At 33.9% G+C, this 19,763-nt stretch overlaps 2 protein-coding genes across 2 annotated transcripts; one reads left to right on the top strand and one right to left on the bottom strand.

Annotated features, from left to right (window-relative positions):
* Positions 1 to 630: 630 nt before the first annotated feature.
* Positions 631 to 4,376, bottom strand: LOC133862983 (protein CONSERVED IN THE GREEN LINEAGE AND DIATOMS 27, chloroplastic-like). The gene is made up of 7 exons (XM_062298934.1): positions 3,958 to 4,376; positions 3,339 to 3,491; positions 2,922 to 2,999; positions 2,460 to 2,555; positions 1,412 to 1,447; positions 1,025 to 1,206; positions 631 to 926 (listed from the first exon to the last, which is right to left on the bottom strand). Exons 1-7 carry the CDS (start codon positions 4,171 to 4,173, stop codon positions 764 to 766), a joined length of 924 nt encoding a protein of 307 aa, XP_062154918.1. The 5' UTR covers positions 4,174 to 4,376; the 3' UTR covers positions 631 to 763.
* A 2,417-nt stretch (positions 4,377 to 6,793) lies between these two features.
* On the top strand, positions 6,794 to 19,342 carry LOC133863808 (probable prolyl 4-hydroxylase 9). The gene is made up of 8 exons (XM_062299909.1): positions 6,794 to 7,127; positions 7,224 to 7,343; positions 7,580 to 7,737; positions 16,170 to 16,272; positions 17,316 to 17,411; positions 18,581 to 18,643; positions 18,790 to 18,909; positions 19,098 to 19,342. Exons 1-8 carry the CDS (start codon positions 6,993 to 6,995, stop codon positions 19,182 to 19,184), a joined length of 882 nt encoding a protein of 293 aa, XP_062155893.1. The 5' UTR covers positions 6,794 to 6,992; the 3' UTR covers positions 19,185 to 19,342.
* The last annotated feature ends 421 nt before the right edge of the window (positions 19,343 to 19,763 follow it).

Raw genomic sequence — 19,763 nt, 5'->3', positions numbered from 1 at the left:
AAGTTGCACTGGCAGTGGTTTCTGCATAGTTTATCATCCTGTATCCTGTGTTGGTATTCATGAAGAATCGAAGATGATATTTACGGTATATCCAGGAAATTGTTTGCCTTTCTATTTTCTGATAAGATTCCTTGAATGTGCAAGGAATGTTCCTGTCCAGCGATGTCTGGTAGTATGCGGTGTAAAAGTGACTTCTTCTGCTCACTCCTAAATGAATTGTTTTCGGAGCTGTTCTCAGGCATTGAAAGAAGGGATCATATCTCTTGGAATATCATCGCTATTAATGTGGAGACTGAAGAGAGAAGAATAAAAAAAAATTCTAGCTGGTCATTGCAAATCTGGTGGAAGCTACTGTGTGAAGAATTTAGCGGTAGTTGAACAATAATCCTGTTATATATATTTAGGTTTGCCTTAGCTGCTTCCTTGTATTTATTGTGTACTTTTCCTTATCATAAAAAGCTGAGAGGCTTTTTTGAAAGCTTGGGTTATGTTGTCTTTTTTCCATTAATGAATTACATGTACAGGTGTGTTGAACATGTAATGATCCGTATTATTACCCACAGCAGTGCTTATATTTGTGATCCCAAATATTCTCCACCATTTACTTCAACACTATGGTTATGCTTCTGATTCTTTCCAACAATGTAAATTGTTTCCTTAAATAATGGGATAAAACTTTAAATGTTAACATCTTGTAAATAGAAATAACAGGGCAGAATGATAATATTAAAATTTATTATGATTTGTGCCTCCTTCTTTCCCTTTATTTGACTAGATCCTCCCATTTGCAGTACTGTCCACCTGCTAATGCACGATAAAACCTATCTCTGCAATACACTGGTCTTCCATCAGCAGCCTCAGCAGCTGCTGCTGCTAGATCGTCATCAGCCATCACCCCGGCAGGCAATTTAAGCAATTCCTCTTTTCTACATGATTTACAAAAAAGACTTTGTGAGGACGTAGTAGGAGTATATTAGCTGCTTTGTTAATGGCATGATTAGAATCTCTATTAATGGATTTATACCTTATATTAAGCTTTGTGCTGATCTTTGAAGCTGGAACGTCTGATGGGTTTCCTTTTGTGCCAAAGGTGGTTTGAAGAAAATGCTCCACTGGTGTAGCAAAGATGAATAGCAAAACTGCTGTAACAAGTAATACCCCTGTTCCTACTAGTGTCTGTTTCAGCCTTTTGATGACTGGCTTAACCTAGAGGCATTAATTTTCAGCATGAATTTCATAGTCCACTAAAAAGCATCATAAACTGTAGTTCATACCGCACCAACACAATGCTTACAACAATTATATTGGTGTCCATCTCTGTGTGTGTGTGTGTGTGATGTTTCATGCAGGTATACCACTTTGGTTGCTGTACTTCTCAAGGATTAGCAAAGTCATTCGCATTGGTTAATACCTTGTAAGAGCCCAACAGTCTATCACGAGCCAGGATCTGCAACGTAAGAAAAAAGGAGTTATTAGTTTTCGATAGTTACCTTTAAGAGCCTGCTGAGCATAATGAAAAACAACTTATGACCTTATTACTGTACTCATTCTGTTGTGTCATCAACCAGAATGCTCAATTTATGGTTGTCTCTTGAACAACTATAGTTGAAAGTCTTAAAATTAACTAAAATTTTACTTGTTTTTTTCTTTTAGACGCTGGTTTAAGATTATATACCTGATTTACACCAGCCATTTGGATCCTTCCCTGAGTTGTTGGCTGCCATCCGGATTGTACTAATTGAAGCAAGGTGGCAAAATGGAATGGTCTAGTGCAGTTAACACCAACAGATGTAATTATCTGGATTTGCTTGCATTAAAGCATTTCGTTTATTCTGATAGTAAATATTCCCTCTTACTTGGCTCTATACGATTTTTATACTTGTGAAGCTTAATGAGTCATTGTCGACAGTTCTGAAGTTTCAGACTTATGTTTTGCTGATTGCTAGGGATGGCGATGTTCTATACTAAAATATCCAGCATCTCTAATGACCCTGCGCGTCAAATAGGATATTCTGGACATGCGTGATGCATCCGCATACACAAACATGGCAGCAACCTTGTGAACTACCGAGCTTTAATGTTAAGCCATAGTAATACATCTTCAGCAGAGCAAAATCAAAATCTAAACACTCCCGTCACAGCATTATGTGATTATTTGGCTCTTCTGTAGATCTTGTCTTGCATTAAATCTATCTAGACTGCCTTTTGGTTAAAAACTTCTAGCATTTTTTGGTCAAAGTACTCTTAAGAGGTTAACTAATCCACTTTTTATTATTTTACTGGCACCCTCTGGTTGAGGTTTGTAATTAAGTACTCGGTAGCAGAAATACATCTTTGTTACAAATACGCAGAAAAGGAATAGACGGTATTCACAGTATTTGCCTGTTGCTAATTATTCACCTGGTCTCCTCACAAGAAAGAAAGAAACATAGATAGATAGATACAAAAAGGTTGCTAACCTCGGGTGGCTTTACCCACATTTGCCCATCATACCATCCACTCTCTTCGTAGGGTATTACTGCTGATAGAAGTCTATCACCAACATAACTCCATCCCTGCAACATGCATTATTCAAATCGTTTATCAGTTATAAGAATACTAGCGAATGATGTTTCATATTTAAACCTGACAGCTGTTAACAATTCCTGTGAGTGCTCCTGAGGTTGTGCATGTCTATAGTGCCACAAGGTCCTTGATTGGTAAGTGAAAGACAAACAATTGAAATAGTGAACTCTTCCAGAGAAATTCTTTAATTGTTGTCAGAGTGCAACAGACCATTCTAATGTTTTTGTATCTATCATTTAATACGTAGCCTTTGTAACTATTCTCTCAAAAAGTTCTCCTGTCAGTGCTTGCTGCCAAAGTTAAACCCACATACTCCAGATATGAAAAGACCAACACGAAGAAGAAGAAGAAGATACCAGGTAAATTCTTAAGACAATTAATGACACAAGGAACAGAGTTCCTGTTCCAGCTGCTAGCACAAATCTTAGAGGTTCCTGCAAGATTGGAACATAAAGAATTGTAAAAATAAATACTAGAAGAAAGATTGTTCAACAATGAAAATATACCTGGCTGGGTTTTACAGGTATTCTGCCCGTGTTGGTGTGAAACTATTTTATTAATTGTCTCTGTAATTTTGCAAAGATCAGGTATTGTTCTAAATATAAAGAGGTTGTGGTTTTTGAGAGAGTCTTCTTGTAGATCAATTATGATGGTTCATATGTGTTCTGCTCTTGTTCAGGAAATATTTCTTGTAATATTTATTCACAAACGGGCCAAAAGAGAAAAAGTTTAGTACTTAAAACACAAAAGAGGTGGCTTCATTTTGGTCTTACCCTTGAAGGATTAAAGCTTGCAGCTGCAATTGGCACTCCTAGACTTGTGAAAGCTACTAACCAGAGGCCTCCAAGACGAAGGAAAAAGGGCCCAGGACGAAGTTCACCCCACGAATATAGGGCTCCATCTTTTAGAGATGAGTACTCGTTCACCTATGAGAGAAGCAAATAACTGTCAAGTATATGAATCGGCAAACAACACATAATATGCCTGAATCTATTGAATAAATTTTCTCTGCCAATGAGAGCCGCTTCACCCACTATCATCCTTTTGAAATTATCCACGTTTATCCCCTTCTTTTATATAACATGAGATTAGCGAGAACTTATGAAAAGTGAAGTGTTCTACAGAAAGTTGTATTACAGGTTTTTGCTTGATGGTTTAAGGGGTTAGTGCAGCCATAAAGTTCTACAGAAAAGTGATGTTTTCTCTGCTTGATGATTTCCAGAGACCAACGAGGGAAGCAGTTTCTATAACAGGTATATACTCTTTTCCCGACAACAATTACATAGTTTTAGTGTTATTGCTCATAGATATATATATAAAATTATAATAATAATAATAATAATAATAATAAATAAATAAATAAAACTACATAGTTTTAGTGTGTGAACATACCGGCCTTTGTTCAAAAGGAACCTCAATTTCCAACCCAGGGTCCCAATTCCGACCACGGAATCCGCTTGTTTCCCCATCTCTCAAGGCCTTGACGTAAATCCCCTGACTCGGTTTCCAAGTCCTGTTGTAGTGAACGATCCATGAACCATTGCTGCTTCCAAGCTTGACATGGCTTGAACTGGGAATCAGAGAGCAATACACATTTAACCTGAGCATTTATTTCCAGAATTTGACTAAAGACTATGATGGGTGCCCGCAGAGGTAATATTCTGAATTAATTTCTGTGTTCGATCTTGGTTAAGTTTGGAGAAAGATAGGAAGAACAAGGTTAGATTAGAGGACTAGTGGTGTGTCTTTCAGAGACCATGTATTATTTACGTGGAGGGGAATAATGGATATAAAAACATTTCGTTGCTTCATATATGACGGGGCATTTTTTTCGCCAATGGGACAGAACTGGCACCAATGAGGGACTACCATTTCGTCGTGGCCCAATTTGAGTTGGTAATGTGTACAAGCTTGGTGTCCACGTGCTTTGTTTTATACCGTTCACTTAATGAGCTTAGAAGTTAGATTATCCAAAAGATGTGGTCGTTCTGCTTAATTTTTGTGTTTTAAAAGAGCGAAGGCACAGGCTTGCTTTAGCAACGTGGCAACTGTTCCCTTGCACGCAATTTCGAGTGCATTCCTGATGCTTGCACGGGCTGAGAGGGAGAGTGATTCCTTACGACCCGTCCCATACAATTTTTACACAACACACACATCGGGTAAAACTTATTTATATGGGTTTCACGTGTGGGTCTCACTCAATGTATTTAAGAGTTGTGTGAGAGTTATAAGGGAATCATTATTCATTTTATTTACAAGAGATATGATATTTTGCTATCTCAATATATAAGGTGGTCCCTAGTTAGCTTTTGAGTTTTCTTTTTTTTTCAAAAAAAAAAAAAGAGTAAAAGTTGTCCCTTGGACAAAAGTGGTAATGAGTTATATCTTGAGGTTGTAATGTATCGTATCTTTATTTGCAAATGTCTTTTTATTATAAATGTCGTTAGAAATATGCATTTGGATGTATAAAAAAGTTTAAAAAAGAGAAAAATAAATCATTAATTGAAACTCAAAGGAAAAAAAAATTTATATAGATTTGCTATGAGCAATATAACATTGAATCTTTAAGGAGATAAAGAATAATTTTAAATTAAAATATAATACAAAAATTAAAATAAATTATATTATTTAATATATAAATATAAAAAAATCTCGTCTCAAATTCTGGCCTTTAAGTCCAAAAATTCTGGCCTTGCCAATGAAGCTGTTTGGCAAGCACTCCTAAATTTTTCAACACATTTTTTACTTTTCCGAAAAAAATCAAATAAAAAATATTATAATTTTTTTATACTTTTTACATCACATCAATAATTTTTTATTATTATTTAAATAAAAAAAAAATCTACTACAAAACAAATTTTTTTTCATTTTTTATAAAATATTCTCAAATTTTATATCACATCAATTAATTTTTACCATTATTTAAATAAATATTTAATTACATAAATAATCACCAAACTTCTCCATTGAATCGGCCTCAGTGTATATATATATAAAAGGAAGAAGTACCTGTCTACCTCCAACATGCTCACCAATCAGTCTAATCCCACTCGTGCTTCAACAAAGGCAGGCCGACAGAAAAGTGAAACTTTTCGTGGATTTGGATTGTGGCAACTGGCAAGATCCGCTTCTGCCTCCATTTGGCTTCTCCCCTCCCTCTCCTCTCTACCTTTTAGTAACTTTTTATTTTGATGATTTGATCCTAAGCGGCGGGGTCTAGTTTTGTACGATAAGTTATAACTATTTCTAATTGATCTTCTACACATTTAGCCATATTTTTCTTCTAATATTAGATAACTTTTTTAAAATTAAAATTTAAAAAATATTAACAAATAACTTAAAATACTAAAATTTATTTTTGCATTTATATCGTAATAGACAATAGTACAATAGCATCAAAAACACTTTTTCAAGTAAAATAACATTAACAAATAGAGTCCTTTTTCACCCTAAAACAACTTTGGTTAGTGTTTAATTAATACGCTTATTCCAAAAAAAAAAAAAAGTAATGCGATGAGCTTTTTTTAGGAAGAAAAGTAATATATACCCTGAGTTAACATAATACAGATTTTTTAATTTACGATCCTGACCATTTTTTAATATTTAATTATCACATGCTATTTATTTTAATAATTCTATTAAAAATCATGTCTTCTATCTTGTTATTTTTTTTTTTGAAATTTTCTGTCGTGTTAATTAAAAATTTTCTTACATGCTATTTTAATAGTTATATTAAAAATTACGTACTTCTTATGAGTAATGCTACATATTACTTTATCATATTTTTATTTCCAAAGTTAATATGACTTTTAAAATCATCATTATATCAAAATTCAATAATGATACATTCCAAATTTAATGATGATTCTAAAAAGTCATAAACTTTTGGAATAAAAGAATGATAAAATGATGAATATATAGCATTACTCGTTGTTTACATGTTAATTAAAAAGTCTTGTATTTCTTACATGTTAAGAAACATATGACAATTTTATAAATTAAATTAAAAAAACTTTTTCAACCCAATTTAAAAGAAATTTCTAAATCATTTCGTAATTAGACATCTGAATCATATTTCTACCTAACTTTTAGGACCAAGGCATAATCCAGGGAATTTCATTTCTAACATGCATGTGACGTACCAAAATGACATAAATGCAATTAATTGTACGCTGTCTAGACAGATACCATTCCTGCACGATTCGGAAAATCGAATAAAAGTTCAATCCACCCGTTAAAGAAAATTCTCGCCGTGTAGTACGGTCTCCATGATGAAACCCCGTGTCCCCCAAGTCCTTTAAATTGACTGTCTGCCCGACACTGACCCATCCCAAACGAAACGAAAGCAATACAGACTCAACTCAAAGAGAATCTAAGAGAGAACAAGAGGTTGCGTATTTGAATTTTTGAACAAGCTCAGGGTGGATATGAAAAGCAAAACCGCGAAGGGGAATTGGAGCCTGACGACGAGGAAGCTACGGTTACTGGCGGTCTTCCTCTTATGCTTCTTGCTCTTCCTCGCAGTCGCCGGCTTCTTCGCCTCTTCTCGCCTCACCGTTCAGGTTGATTCCTTCAAATTCCAAATTCCAAACCGTTTTCCTTTTTCTCTGTGTTTTTGGAAAATATTTAACTGTTTTTTCTTTTAATTTCATCGGCAGGGTATTTCTGGTGCTAGGCAGAGACCGAGACGGCTCAAGTCAGTCAACGAGGGAACTGAGTACAGTTTGTTGAATCCTGGAGAGACCGGAGACGATTCTGTTACTTCAATTCCCTTTCAGGTACGATAGTTTCGTTTTTTAAGCAATTCTTTGAGATTTGTTTGTTTTGGTTTTTGTGACTGTTTAAATATTTCAATTGGATAGGAACAAAGCTCGAAGCAAAATCTGCCTAATGAGTGTGAATCACATGATTCTGATTGAGAGTTAACATACTTAATTGTTGGATTAGAAAGTTTTTTTTTTTTTTTTTTTTTTTTTCTGAATTGTATATTTCACATGTAGTTTTACTCCAATAGGTTTTGAGCTGGAGGCCGCGGGCTGTATATTTTCCTAATTTTGCAACACCAGAACAATGCCAAGGCGTAATAAAAATGGCAGAGCCGCGTCTTCGACCGTCAACCTTGGCTTTACGGCCGGGAGACACAGAAGAGAGCACAAAGGGAATCAGAACAAGGTATGTTCCTTCTGTGTGTTTGTGTGTGTGTTTGAGAGAGGGAGAGTATTTTACCGTAAACTATATATTATAAGGTTGATTGAGATGTCTTTGATACCATACTTTAGCTTTGAGTTTGAGACGTTCAATTTGCTTCAATTTAACAGAGCCTTGGCTGGATTACTATTTGATTGGTTATGCATCTAATATTTTAAGTACAATAGGCATGCAGAAATTCGAAGTCTCTGATATTGGAATTGGCAACGAGTGAGATTGATTGTTGATTCCTGTAACGGCGGACCTAGAATTTTAGGCGGGGATAAAACTATAAAAGAAAACTTTTTGGGCCGTGAAAAATTGATTTTGAAAGGTATAGAGGTATTTTTTAAAAAAAAATTGGGGAACACCCAAGCCTCGAGGTATTCCCGCTCAATCTAACTACCCAAGCCTAGATATATAAGACACTTATCATTCTTGCATTTTTTGAAACCTTGAATTTTCTACTACATGTTTCAAGTCCTTTGCTTTTACTACGATTTGTTTCAGATTCTACAAATAGTTGGTATTCCCAAAATTTGGAAAGAAATCGAATTAGATCTAAAATGATTGATTCTTTTTTTTACTTACCTAGTTTGATTTTCTTACAAGTGAAATGGAGAGATCATTCCCATCCCATAGAAGGTGCTAAATGGAAGTGTCATTAAAGGTGTCGTATTATTGAAGCTAATCAAAAGACCGACATGACGAGTCAACAACCAATACTCATAAGTTAAAGGGTATTGTTATTCCTCCATCACATTACTCTATATCAATTCTACACTAAGATGCATTGAGTGTGAAATTCATGTATATAAGACTCACACATATAGAACCCACATGCATAGATCCCACAATCTATGTGTCTTGGTATAGACTCACACATCGAAGCTAATCAAAAGACCGACATGACGAGTCAACAACCAATACTCATAAGTTAAAGGGTATTGTTATTCCTCCATCACATTACTCTATATCAATTCTACACTAAGATGCATTGAGTGTGAAATTCATGTATATAAGACTCACACATATAGAACCCACATGCATAGATCCCACAATCTATGTGTCTTGGTATAGAATTGATTTAGAGTAATATGATGTAGAAAAATTATTTCCCTAAGTCAAAAGTAGGCTTATACAGAAGATTCAGATTAAAAATCAGAGATTATCAGATTTTTAAATCTGATCCCTCCATTACATCTAACGGACCAAATGCGTGCCAACTGTTTGCGAGTAACGGAGACTAGAGTCTCTAATTTTTTTAATCTGAGCCCCTCCTATTGAGAAAGGAAAACGAAGTGGCTCATAGTGCAAGAAGGAAAAATTGAACCGAACCAAACGAATCGTTTTGGAAGTAAACAACAGGCTTTCAGAGAGAGCAACAGTCAACAGTGGAACAGAAAACAATAAAACGTGAAATCGGTGTGAAATTACCAGAAAAGCAAAAACCAATAGAAAATTAGAAATAGGGTCATGAAGATGCTCTCGTCTCTCTCTTCACTCTCAAACCTAAACCGTCTCAGAGCGAAAGGAGATATTGGCGTGCGGATCTTTCTAGATCCATTTTGACGAAAAATCAATGTTCGAAAGTGAATCAAATAAATCTTCTTGAGCCCGAAATTATGTAAACAACGAGATTTTTCTTTATTTGTTCGTATACGACCAAAATTTAAAGCGTGGAAGACTCGAAGAAAGAACAGAATCTCACCTCGGGTTTACCTTTTGGATTTCGCCAACTCCGTTTGGATCAATGTCTCGGGCCCTTCTCTCTCGGTGCCTTCCAAGGCCATGAAACACCTGCGAGAAAACAAATACTCTGAGAACCTAAAACGACGTCGGTTTGTGGGGAGAGATTTCTGAACGAACTACTGCAAAATGGAGATAGAGAGAGCTCTACAGTCTAGGGTTCGTGTGCGAGAGAGCGTTTGATCCGATTCGAGTTTCACGATCCCATCAGACAAAAGTACGGATGAGAAAAAAAAAAGAAAAAAGGATGAGGGTGATGATACCATGGCCGCGACGTCGATTTTATATATGAGTTTTCATGTCCTTCCTTATTCGGGCAGAACATGTTAGTTTTCATATCAATTTCCTAATTCGATACATTGTGTTCAGTAGCTTGCCGACGTTTGTAAAGCGTTTGGAGCTACATGTCATCATCATCATCATCTGATTCTACATCTTGAACAGGTAAGCCAACAATCATCGAAGAATATTGAGTCAAGGTTTGCTTTGCTTCTGTTTGTTGATTGTTCATGGTGTCCTCATTTTTTTTTTTTGGTATGTCTGCACTTGCATTATTAATGTTTGCTATCACTATGAGTGCATCCAAATTGCAGAGTTGAATCTCTCAGACCTTGTAATTTGGAGGCGGGTTTATCCAATTATGTATGAAAATATTGGATTTATAATGTTATTTAGAATTATGATGGCATTGGAGATGTTACCAACCTGATCATGTGGTAAAAAAACATGCAATGAATTGTTTACGGTTTGGATTCTAACTTCATGTGAAACATCCGGTTTAAAGATTCTTGAAAAACATTGTAATTCTCCCAAGTCCCATCTATATCTCTAATTATATTCATGACGTCGGCAATTTAAAGACAAATTCTTTGCCAACTATTTTTCCAATTTCCCTTGGTAGGTTATTGTCATTCAAATTCTGTACAAATAGAAAATATCATAATGTTGTAAGTGGATACAATATGATGTCTTTTTTTTTGTTAACTTTTTTTTTTCCTTTTATAATACAAATCTATTATATGTTATAAGCAATTGCACTGTCTTAGTCCCTGCTATTATATATTATATTAAATACTTTTTATAAATCATAAATTATGATTGCTTTTTATTTCGATTTTTATATGTTATGGATGGTCTTGATTATGCTTTGAACTTGCAATAACATGCTATACTTAACTTGTAGAACCTGTAACACAGCGTAGTTTAATGTTGGGTTTTTATTGAATAGTATTATTGTACACATTTATAATCAGTATACCCTTAATTATCTTTTAATATATGCCTTTCCATTTGCCATTTCCCCATATAATTTGAGTCATCCTATGAAAATCCTTGGCATGTTAACTATGCCACTTGTCACAGTTGTAGTGATCACCTTGGAGTTGAGATTCTCTTAGGGTACGTTTGATATGCGGAATAGACCCTAGAATGAAATCATTATTCCTATAGAATAGCTATTCTATTGTTTGGTTAGTTTTTTAGTCTCAGAACACGTTTGGTACGCGGAATAACAATTCTATTAGACAAATGAATATCTATTACAGGAATACAAGAAGCTAGAATGGAATAACTATTCATGTTCTTTAGTTTGGTTGTAACATTAGAATAGAATACTGAATATGTATTCTTTTGTTTGGCACGATGATATACGCTGGTGAATAAAATTATGTTGTAACCAAATTTCTTAAAACACCCTTATAGGACAATTATAATTTACATTTTTAATGACATTTTTCTTTATTTTTGAAACATAAACAATTATGTGACAAAATTTTTAGAGTAGGATTTTAAGCAATCGCACAAACAAATTTTTTTTCATTCTTTTTCATAATGCTAGTTTAGCATGAAATTGGAAAATGAATGAAGTCGCATTTCCTATGCTATGTTCAATGCAAGTGAGGACATATATATGCGCTAAATTCATCGACTAGTACTAATTCTTGAAATCTTAAACATTTCAATTGCAAAAACATTTTCAAGGTCTATGTCAAAAATACGTTGTGGTTCCTATAGTTTGAAGTCCTAGTTTTCCCTTTGAATTTATATTGTTTCTTGTTTTTCTTCCCCTTATTGACCAATCACAGCCCTACCATTTATAATAAAAGATTGATGCAAAGAAAAAACATGCATGACAAAGCAAAAGCTCCTAATTGGAGAAAAAAAAAATTACCCAAAGACAATCACCAAAAGCTCACCAAACATCTTAACCGTCCTAAAATAACATAGCACCAGTTCTTAATTAAAAATTTAAACATAAGTGCAAACTAAAAATATCCAACTTTCAACAACTACTCAAGCATCATTAATAATACCATGCTTTGTGATGCTCCTTAATGTTAAGACCAATTATTTTTTATACCTCATTAATTTTTTTTTATCTATTCTCAAGTGCTACCGTACCGGTAATTGCCTTGCTAAGATTATTTGATGCAGTAATCAAATTCGTTGCAAGCAGGTTTCCAACTTCTCTCGTTGTGTGGGTGATGTTATCTTCGCTACTTTGACATTTATTTTCTTCTTTTCCGACCTGGAAGTCCTTCTCCTCATTGCCATTGGTGGCATCTGCGTGCATGACACATCTTCATGAATCTCATCCAACCCATCTTCTTGTTCTGCCCATACTGTTTTCATCCCCTTTTTCATGTTGTATCTCTTTATACATGTCAACGGGTGTTTGATCATCTTTGCCAATAGCATGGCCTTGATCAAACACCCGTTGACATGTATGAAGGGATAAAACATGAAAAAAGGGATGAAAACAGTATGGGCAAAATGAGAAAGATGGGTTGGACGAGATTCATGAAGATGTGTCATGCACGCAGAAGCCCACCAATGACAATGAAGGAGAAAGACTTTTAGGTTGGAAAAGAAAAGAAAAGATATTAAAGTTGCGAATATAATATATCACCCACACAATAAAAGAAGTTGGAACTCTACTTGCAACAAATTTGATTACTGCATCAAATAATCTTAGCAAGGCAATTTCCGGGACAGTAGCACTTGATAATATATCAAAAATTAATGAGGAGCTATAAAAAATAATTGGTCTTAACATTAAGGAGTGTCGCAAAGCATCAAGATTGATTGTTTATCAGCCTGAACTAATGGATCTACTCTTCAGCATTCTAGATAATGGAATTATTAATGATGCTCGAGTAATTGCTGAAAGTTGGATATTTTTAGTTTGCATTTATGTTTAAATTTTTAATTCAAAACCGGTGCTATGTTATTTTAGAATGGTTAAGATGATTGGTGAGCTTTTGGTGATTTTGTCTTTATTATTATTGAGTATTATGTGATCTATTCTTGAGCATTCTATATGATTTTCTCTTTTCAATTAAGAGCTTTTGCTATGTCAATTTTTTTTTTTTTGCATCAATCTTTCATTATCAATAGTAGATCAATAATTGGCCAAAAGGAGGAAGAAAACAGGGAACAATATAAATTCAAAGGGAAAAATAGGGACTTGAAACTATAGGAACCACAATGTTTTTTGACACCGACCTTGAAAATGTTTTTGCAATTGAAATGTCTAAGATTTCAAGACTTTCTACTAGTCAACAAATTTAGCACATATATATGTCCTTATGTGCAATGAACAAAACATTTGAAATGTGACTTCATTTCTTTTTCCAATTTCATGCTAATATAGCATTATGAAAAAGAAAAACAGATTTTGTTTTTGCAATTGCAATTGCTTAAATTCCTATTGTACAAATTTTATCACATAACTATTTATGTTTCAAAAATAAAGAAGAAAATGTCCTTAAAAGTGGAAATTATAATTGTATTATAAGGATGTTTTAGGAAATTTGGTTGCAATATGATTCCATTCATCAGCGTATTGCATTGTACCAAACAAAGGAATATGTATTCAATATTCTATTCCAGTTTTACAACCAAACTAAAGAATAGGAATAGCTATTCCATTCTAGCTTCTCCCATTCCCAGTAATAGCTATAATATCTATTCATTTTCCTAATTGAATAGTCATTTCACGTACCAAACGTGCTCTAATCATGCTATTATATATTACTAGTTTGTAACTTGTGCACAAGTTGTTTTTAAAAGTGTTTTACTTCATAACCAACCTTTTTCAATCTAAATTTCTTTAAAATTAGACTATGATAAAATAAAATTAAGTCTTATGAGTTAGAATATTCAGATAGGTATGTAAGCACCAAGCAAAGCAAATTCAAATATATGAATAAAAAAAATATTAATTGACGCATTTGATAAAAAAGGCTTCCACTAAATCTCAAAGGAAGACATGATTGGTCAACTCCAAAGTATCCAATTAGCAAAAGCTTGAACGAATAGTCACCACAGAAAAGAACATGAATCTATAAATCTTTTGATGCAGTTTCATCTTAGTCTCAAACTTGTAATATTTCTTTTCTTCTTGTAAAGCAAATAGAAATCAAATAAATTTGATTTCTTTGTCATGTGGAAAAATTCCAGGACACCAATCTATTGACCAAAGCTCAACTAGAAAAAGCAATAGAGTTAAAAATGTTTGTAGTGTAATAATTTCCTGGAGAATACAATACCAACTATTAATTACAATAAAATTTGAAGTGGTATGATCTCATCAAATTGAAATTAGTGAAACCAACACAATCTTATATATATTGCAAAGTCGCAAACATAAAAATTGTACCTACATAATTATTTAAATATGTATCTTTATAAGATAGAGATGTCAGCTAAAGAAATTTATTGCCCTTGCTATGAATAAACTAATCGCAATTTTTAGGGATATTTTTAATGCAAATAGTTTATCCTAAGGAAGTTGTTATTAGGATAAACTATATAAAAAGAAAGGGGTAATTACCTTTTCCCCCCATCAACTACCAGCCATTGTCAACATGCCCCCATGAACTGACACCTCGACCAAAAGAGAGCATCCAACTACCATCGTTACCCACTTTGCCCCCATCCGTCAGAAGATTCCGTTAACTTGGATGGAATATTCCATTTTTGGGTGTTAATTTTTGTTTAAAGACCAAAATGCCCTCTACAGTAATTAATAAAAAAATATTAAAATTAATATATTTTTTTGTTTTAAAAAAAAAAACAAAAACAAAAATTAATCTAAGGGTGGCGCCTTTTTTCAGTTTTTTTTTTTTAAAAATATTAATTTAAATATTTTTTTATTAATTACTGTAGAGGGCATTTTGGTCTTTGTATGAATTAGACTGACGGATGGGGGCAAAGTGGGTAACGATGGTAGTTGGATGCTCTCTTTTGGTCGAGGTGTCAATTCATGGGGGCATGTTGACAATGGCTGGTAGTTGATAGGGGGAAAAGGTAATTACCCCAAAAAGAAACCAACCAATACCTTGTCATGGCTTCTCCCACTAATTATTGATGTTGAGAAGTATTTTGCCACTTTTTTTTTTTTTAACAGCAGCACAGACCTAAAAGGCAATTGCATATGCAATTTCAGATTGCTAATTGGTGGAAAGTGTTCAAAATTTCTCTTAGCTCCACACATTGTCATTGTATTGTTTCAAAGAGAGTTGGCGGTAGCCGCTGGCTTTGGTTGGAGATGGAGAAAATAATACGAGACTTATCTTGGGTTTGCTTTGGTTCTTGAGTCTTTTATTGGCCTACATGAGTGAACTTCTTTGTCCCTTGTGAGGATCCAATGAATCCAAACATAAAGCAGAATGAAAATATTTTCTACAATTTTTTCCCAAAATGCTTTGTCAAAAATATTTTTGAAATGTAATTATAATGAAAATATTCGGAGTTCTTTTAAACGATAGTATGAAATCTGAGACCTCTTTGGACAAAAGTCTTCCATCTTGAGGAAGAAGAATTTTAGATGGACTAAATTTGTTAATTTTTCTAAATTCATCAATTGATTTGTATTTATTTGTTTCCTCAATTTTTTTTCTATATTCCTCAATATGATATTGTAGATACTTTTCCTTTTTGGTTTTCTTTCCTTTTTAAAGGAAAATTTATTTATTAGGGTGCCGTTTTCAATTTTTACAATTGGCAAGTGCCGTTTTATTTGAACATGCCATTTGTCACAATTTTAGGGCCTCTAAAACGCCACTTTCCAAAATTTTAAAATGACACTTTTATATGTTATATAAGATATATGATATATGAGATTGTAGATACTTTTCCTTTTTAGTTTTCTTTAAAGGGACACTTGTCAGCGTTTTAAACTGCCACTTGTCGCAATTCGAATATATATATATATATATATATATATATATATATATATAAGAAAAAAGATTAGATTAGATATTAGATATTGTAGATGTCCTAACCTTTGCTTTCCCTTTAATTGATCAGATGATGTTTTTCAACTTTATCTCTCTTCTTCCCCAATGAATAAAATGGAAGAAGAATGTAAAATCGTCTAAGTAATTATTTTGAAACATCATAATCTTGAATATTGAATCATTGCCGATTGCAACTTTTTCGTCTTTCTTTCCTTTTCTTTCTCCTGTTGTGTTGTTTTTGTTGTCGTTATTATTATCTGCTGTTTAACTGTACACTTAAAGCTATTTCCTGGTGTACATTTTTCGTGGTATTGATTGTATGTGAGAATTGATGAGCATGGTTATGGGCATCTTGATCAATTTTAAGGGCAGATTGATAATGTTGATGAGACATTCTACCGTTAGCTTACACTTTCTGTGAAACAGTTCTGGCGTATTTCTTAGTGCTGAGGAAGACAAAACTGGGATTTTGGATGTGATTGAGGGAAAAATTGCAAGGGCGACAATGCTTCCCAGGAACCATGGAGAGGTACTTGTCACTGTATTTCATCACCAGTATCTCTATCTCTCTTGGTTAGCAGATAAAGATATAGTGTATAATTATGATTATATGATATCCAAAAGACTAACTGTTTTCAATTTGATGGATCTGAAATGCCTTTTTTATATAGAAAAGATGGCTATGTTTATCTGTAAATACAAAGTTAAAGATGTAGAAAAATTGTTGCTGCAGTGAGGGAGGGGGGTTGGTTGATTGACTGGGCTTTCTTTGAGTTGCAGTGGAGGATGGAAACCAGTTGGTAATACCTGTATAATTGCCTTCTGCATCTCCTTCCAATCAGCTTGTTTTTTTGGTTATCCTTTCTTCCTTTTCTCTTTTATTTTCTTTGGCATGGGGAAGAAGATTTCTTGATATTCCCCTGCATTTAGTGGCAATTTAGTTGCGGATCTCTGCTGCAGCTGCTTTGCTCACACATGGATCTCACATTGTACCTTGAAGTTTTTTTATCTGAACCTTCCAAATAAATTGATCCTCAGCAAAAATGCAGATTTAGATCTGTTGCCTCAATTATATTTCTCTTCCCCTTTCTCCCTCTCTCTTCTCCACCCGTCATTATAGACAGAAAAAGAGTTTCTCAAGTTGCCTTCATATTTCCAGATTCTAGTCTACCTTCTGTTAGTGGCAAGAAGAAGACATTGACATTTTTTTTTTGTGTGGTGTATGAATTTGACTTTGTCCATGAATAAGAAGTGGCACATATCTGAATTCATTGTACAATGAGAATCTTCTGAAATTTTTTCTTGCCCTTTTCACTAGGGAGTGTTATGGTCCAAGACAACATATCAATAACTTGTTAGAAATCACCAATGCTGAATAACGTGATATTACCTTCTATGTTTTTTTTTTGCTAATATCTGCTTTTATCTTATTCATAAATGTTTGAAATGTTTTACGTTTCCATGCGTAAAGAGTTCTTTTATTCAACCGTGTTTCTTGTTTCTTCATTGAAGTAGTTAACCTTTTATTTCAGGGAAATTTTAGAGTTGTCTAAGGATATTACCATGTTTCAGGCATTCAACATCTTGCGATATGAGGTTGGGCAGTTGTATAAGTCTCATTATGACGCATTCAATCCTACCGAATATGGCCCACAGAAGAGCCAAAGGGTACGTCTGAAGCAAAAGAGCTGAATTTTTCGTGTTGTCATTGTTTGTTTCTTATCATGGAACTTATTTTCCCAATAATATATGGTTTACAGCGTGTTTGCTTGTATGTGCACACACAAAGACATGAGATGGTGGGATGATGTTCCTTGTGCTGTCCATGCCAACCAGTTTCTTCCAATCATGAAATGCCCACAACAGAGTTATTAGTTATATATCCGTATGAGTGATGCTACACCTCACATTCATTTCACACCGACTGATGTGGTGTATTTTAAGTGGCTTTTCATATCAACTATTTAAAAAAATAAAAGGAGAGCCACTTAAAATACGTCACATCAACCAATGACCGGTGTAAAATGAGTATGATAAATGAATGTGAAGAGTAGCATTACTCTATCCGTATCTAAACTCCATCTTATTTAGGCCAAACGAACCAGGGGAAAAATAAAAAACAAATTCCCATATTGTTATATATATATATATAATCTTAGATGCCTTTCTATGTCTGGTTACAGATGATATCAAGATGTTTTTCTTTCTCGTATTATGCTTAAGACTGATAGTTTCAAGTCTTATTGGAAAGAAAAGTTCATTGATGGATTACCTTCATTATTTGCTCACAATATATATATGTATGGGAGACAATTGCATTTGGGATAATAGCTAAGGTGGTGATACAGCATCATCTTAGGTAACTGTCTTCTGAGAAAGTTTGAGAAAATAGGTGGAACAAAAAATTGATAGAAGTATTCTGTTAGAATTTATTATCACTTGACCAGTCATTTTGACACAAAGTTTATGCTTTGGTGATGACAATAGCAACACTAATCTCCAATGATCTCAATTTGCTATCACCTTGTAGATGATCGGTGAGTTTATATATGGTGGCCTCATACACTTGAGAGCCTCAATGAAATGCATCTGCTTTTGACTTGTCATATCTTCATTCTTCAGTGTTTCTGCATTGCTTGTTACTTTAGACATGCATAGTTCTGGTGCAAAGTTGCTTTTGTAATTTTCTTACTGTAACTACAGGAACGTGTGTGTGGATAGAATATGTAGAGTGTTGATCACATCTTGCATCTTTTAAATTTGAATTCATTGTTAATAATTATTAAGGAGTCAACGGTTCCGAAGAATGATGACATGTATAGTTAACCTTCATACAGGTTGCTTCTTTCTTGTTGTATTTGTCTGATGTTGAAGGAGGGGAAACCATGTTTCCATTTGAGGTAACTTGTTCTTACTTTTCTTTTTTCTTTTTTTCTTTTTGTTGGATGAAGTTTTCGTCTCACTTTGAGTTTGTGAACTTGTTCAAAATGTATCTAGGCAATTATCCTATGCCTGATTTATATTTAATTCCTCTCTCTTTATGCAGAATGGCTTGAACATGGACGCAAGCTATGATTTCCAAGACTGTACGGGTTTGAAAGTGAAGCCACGCAAAGGGGATGGACTTCTATTTTATTCACTGTTCCCAAATGCCACCATTGATCCGGTTAGTAACTTCATTATCATTTTCACACTACAACCAATCTGTCTTAAATCTCCTTTTTGAGGGAACAATTTAATGCTTTCCATTACAAGGGCCTTAGCACTGTTCTTGACATTCGTAATTGGGTGGATTGCACCTGCTGTGTTTGTTGGCTTCTTCTTATAGTCATTATTAATTGAATTATTTGGCAGATGTCGCTTCATGGAAGCTGTCCCGTAATTCGAGGTGTAAAATGGGTGGCTACAAAGTGGATCAGGGATCAAGAACAAGATGATTAGTGTGTAATTCAAAATTTTGTTTTTATCCTGTTCGGCATGTAATATTCTTGGAGTTTTGACAAATGTGTGAATTGTCTAGTAATTTCTCATGTCACATCACCATTACATTACAGTAAAATAAAATTACAAATGGAGGGAGTAGAAGACCCCAACAAACACCTCAAATCGGCCAATAAACTACATAAAATTGAAACTACAAATGAAACAAAAAATTAATCCAAACAGTTATGATGTTATAGGCCCGGTTTGATATCCCTTTCCCTAACCCCCTTTTCCCCATTTTTCTATGTATACTCTGACAAGATAGGTCTTTGGCATAGGATTAAAAAAAATCAGCCCACTTTTTAAAGATAGGATAGGCTTTTTTTTCTTATTTTACTCCTGTACAAAACTGATTACAATTTACAATTTTATTTTATTTTTTGCTAGGGGTAGAATGGGTAAAAAAAATACATTTTACTCTTTATTTTTTATTTTTTATTTTTTATTTTTTTCATTTTACTCCTGTATACGATTGTTGAAATGATGATTAGGCGAAGCATTATATTGGGCAAAATGCATGAGTGAAGCTTCTTGAAT

Source organism: Alnus glutinosa, chromosome 3 (genome assembly GCF_958979055.1).
Source record: "Alnus glutinosa chromosome 3, dhAlnGlut1.1, whole genome shotgun sequence".
Taxonomy (NCBI): domain Eukaryota; kingdom Viridiplantae; phylum Streptophyta; class Magnoliopsida; order Fagales; family Betulaceae; genus Alnus; species Alnus glutinosa.
The sequence above is the reverse complement of the archived record's forward strand: the minus strand, read 5'-3'. Positions and strand labels throughout refer to the sequence as shown.

Coding starts and splice junctions, on each gene's coding strand:
- LOC133862983 (XM_062298934.1), bottom strand. CDS start 4,173: ATGCTCAGGTTAAATGTGTATTGCTCTCTGATTCCCAGTTCAAGCCAT. Junction 3,492..3,957: donor TTCCTTTTGAACAAAGGCCG/GTATGTTCACAC, acceptor CTTCTCTCATAG/GTGAACGAGTACTCATCTCT. Junction 927..1,024: donor AGCACAAAGCTTAATATAAG/GTATAAATCCAT, acceptor TAAATCATGTAG/AAAAGAGGAATTGCTTAAAT.
- LOC133863808 (XM_062299909.1), top strand. CDS start 6,993: ATGAAAAGCAAAACCGCGAAGGGGAATTGGAGCCTGACGACGAGGAAG. Junction 7,128..7,223: donor CTTCTCGCCTCACCGTTCAG/GTTGATTCCTTC, acceptor TTTCATCGGCAG/GGTATTTCTGGTGCTAGGCA. Junction 18,644..18,789: donor AAACCATGTTTCCATTTGAG/GTAACTTGTTCT, acceptor CTCTTTATGCAG/AATGGCTTGAACATGGACGC.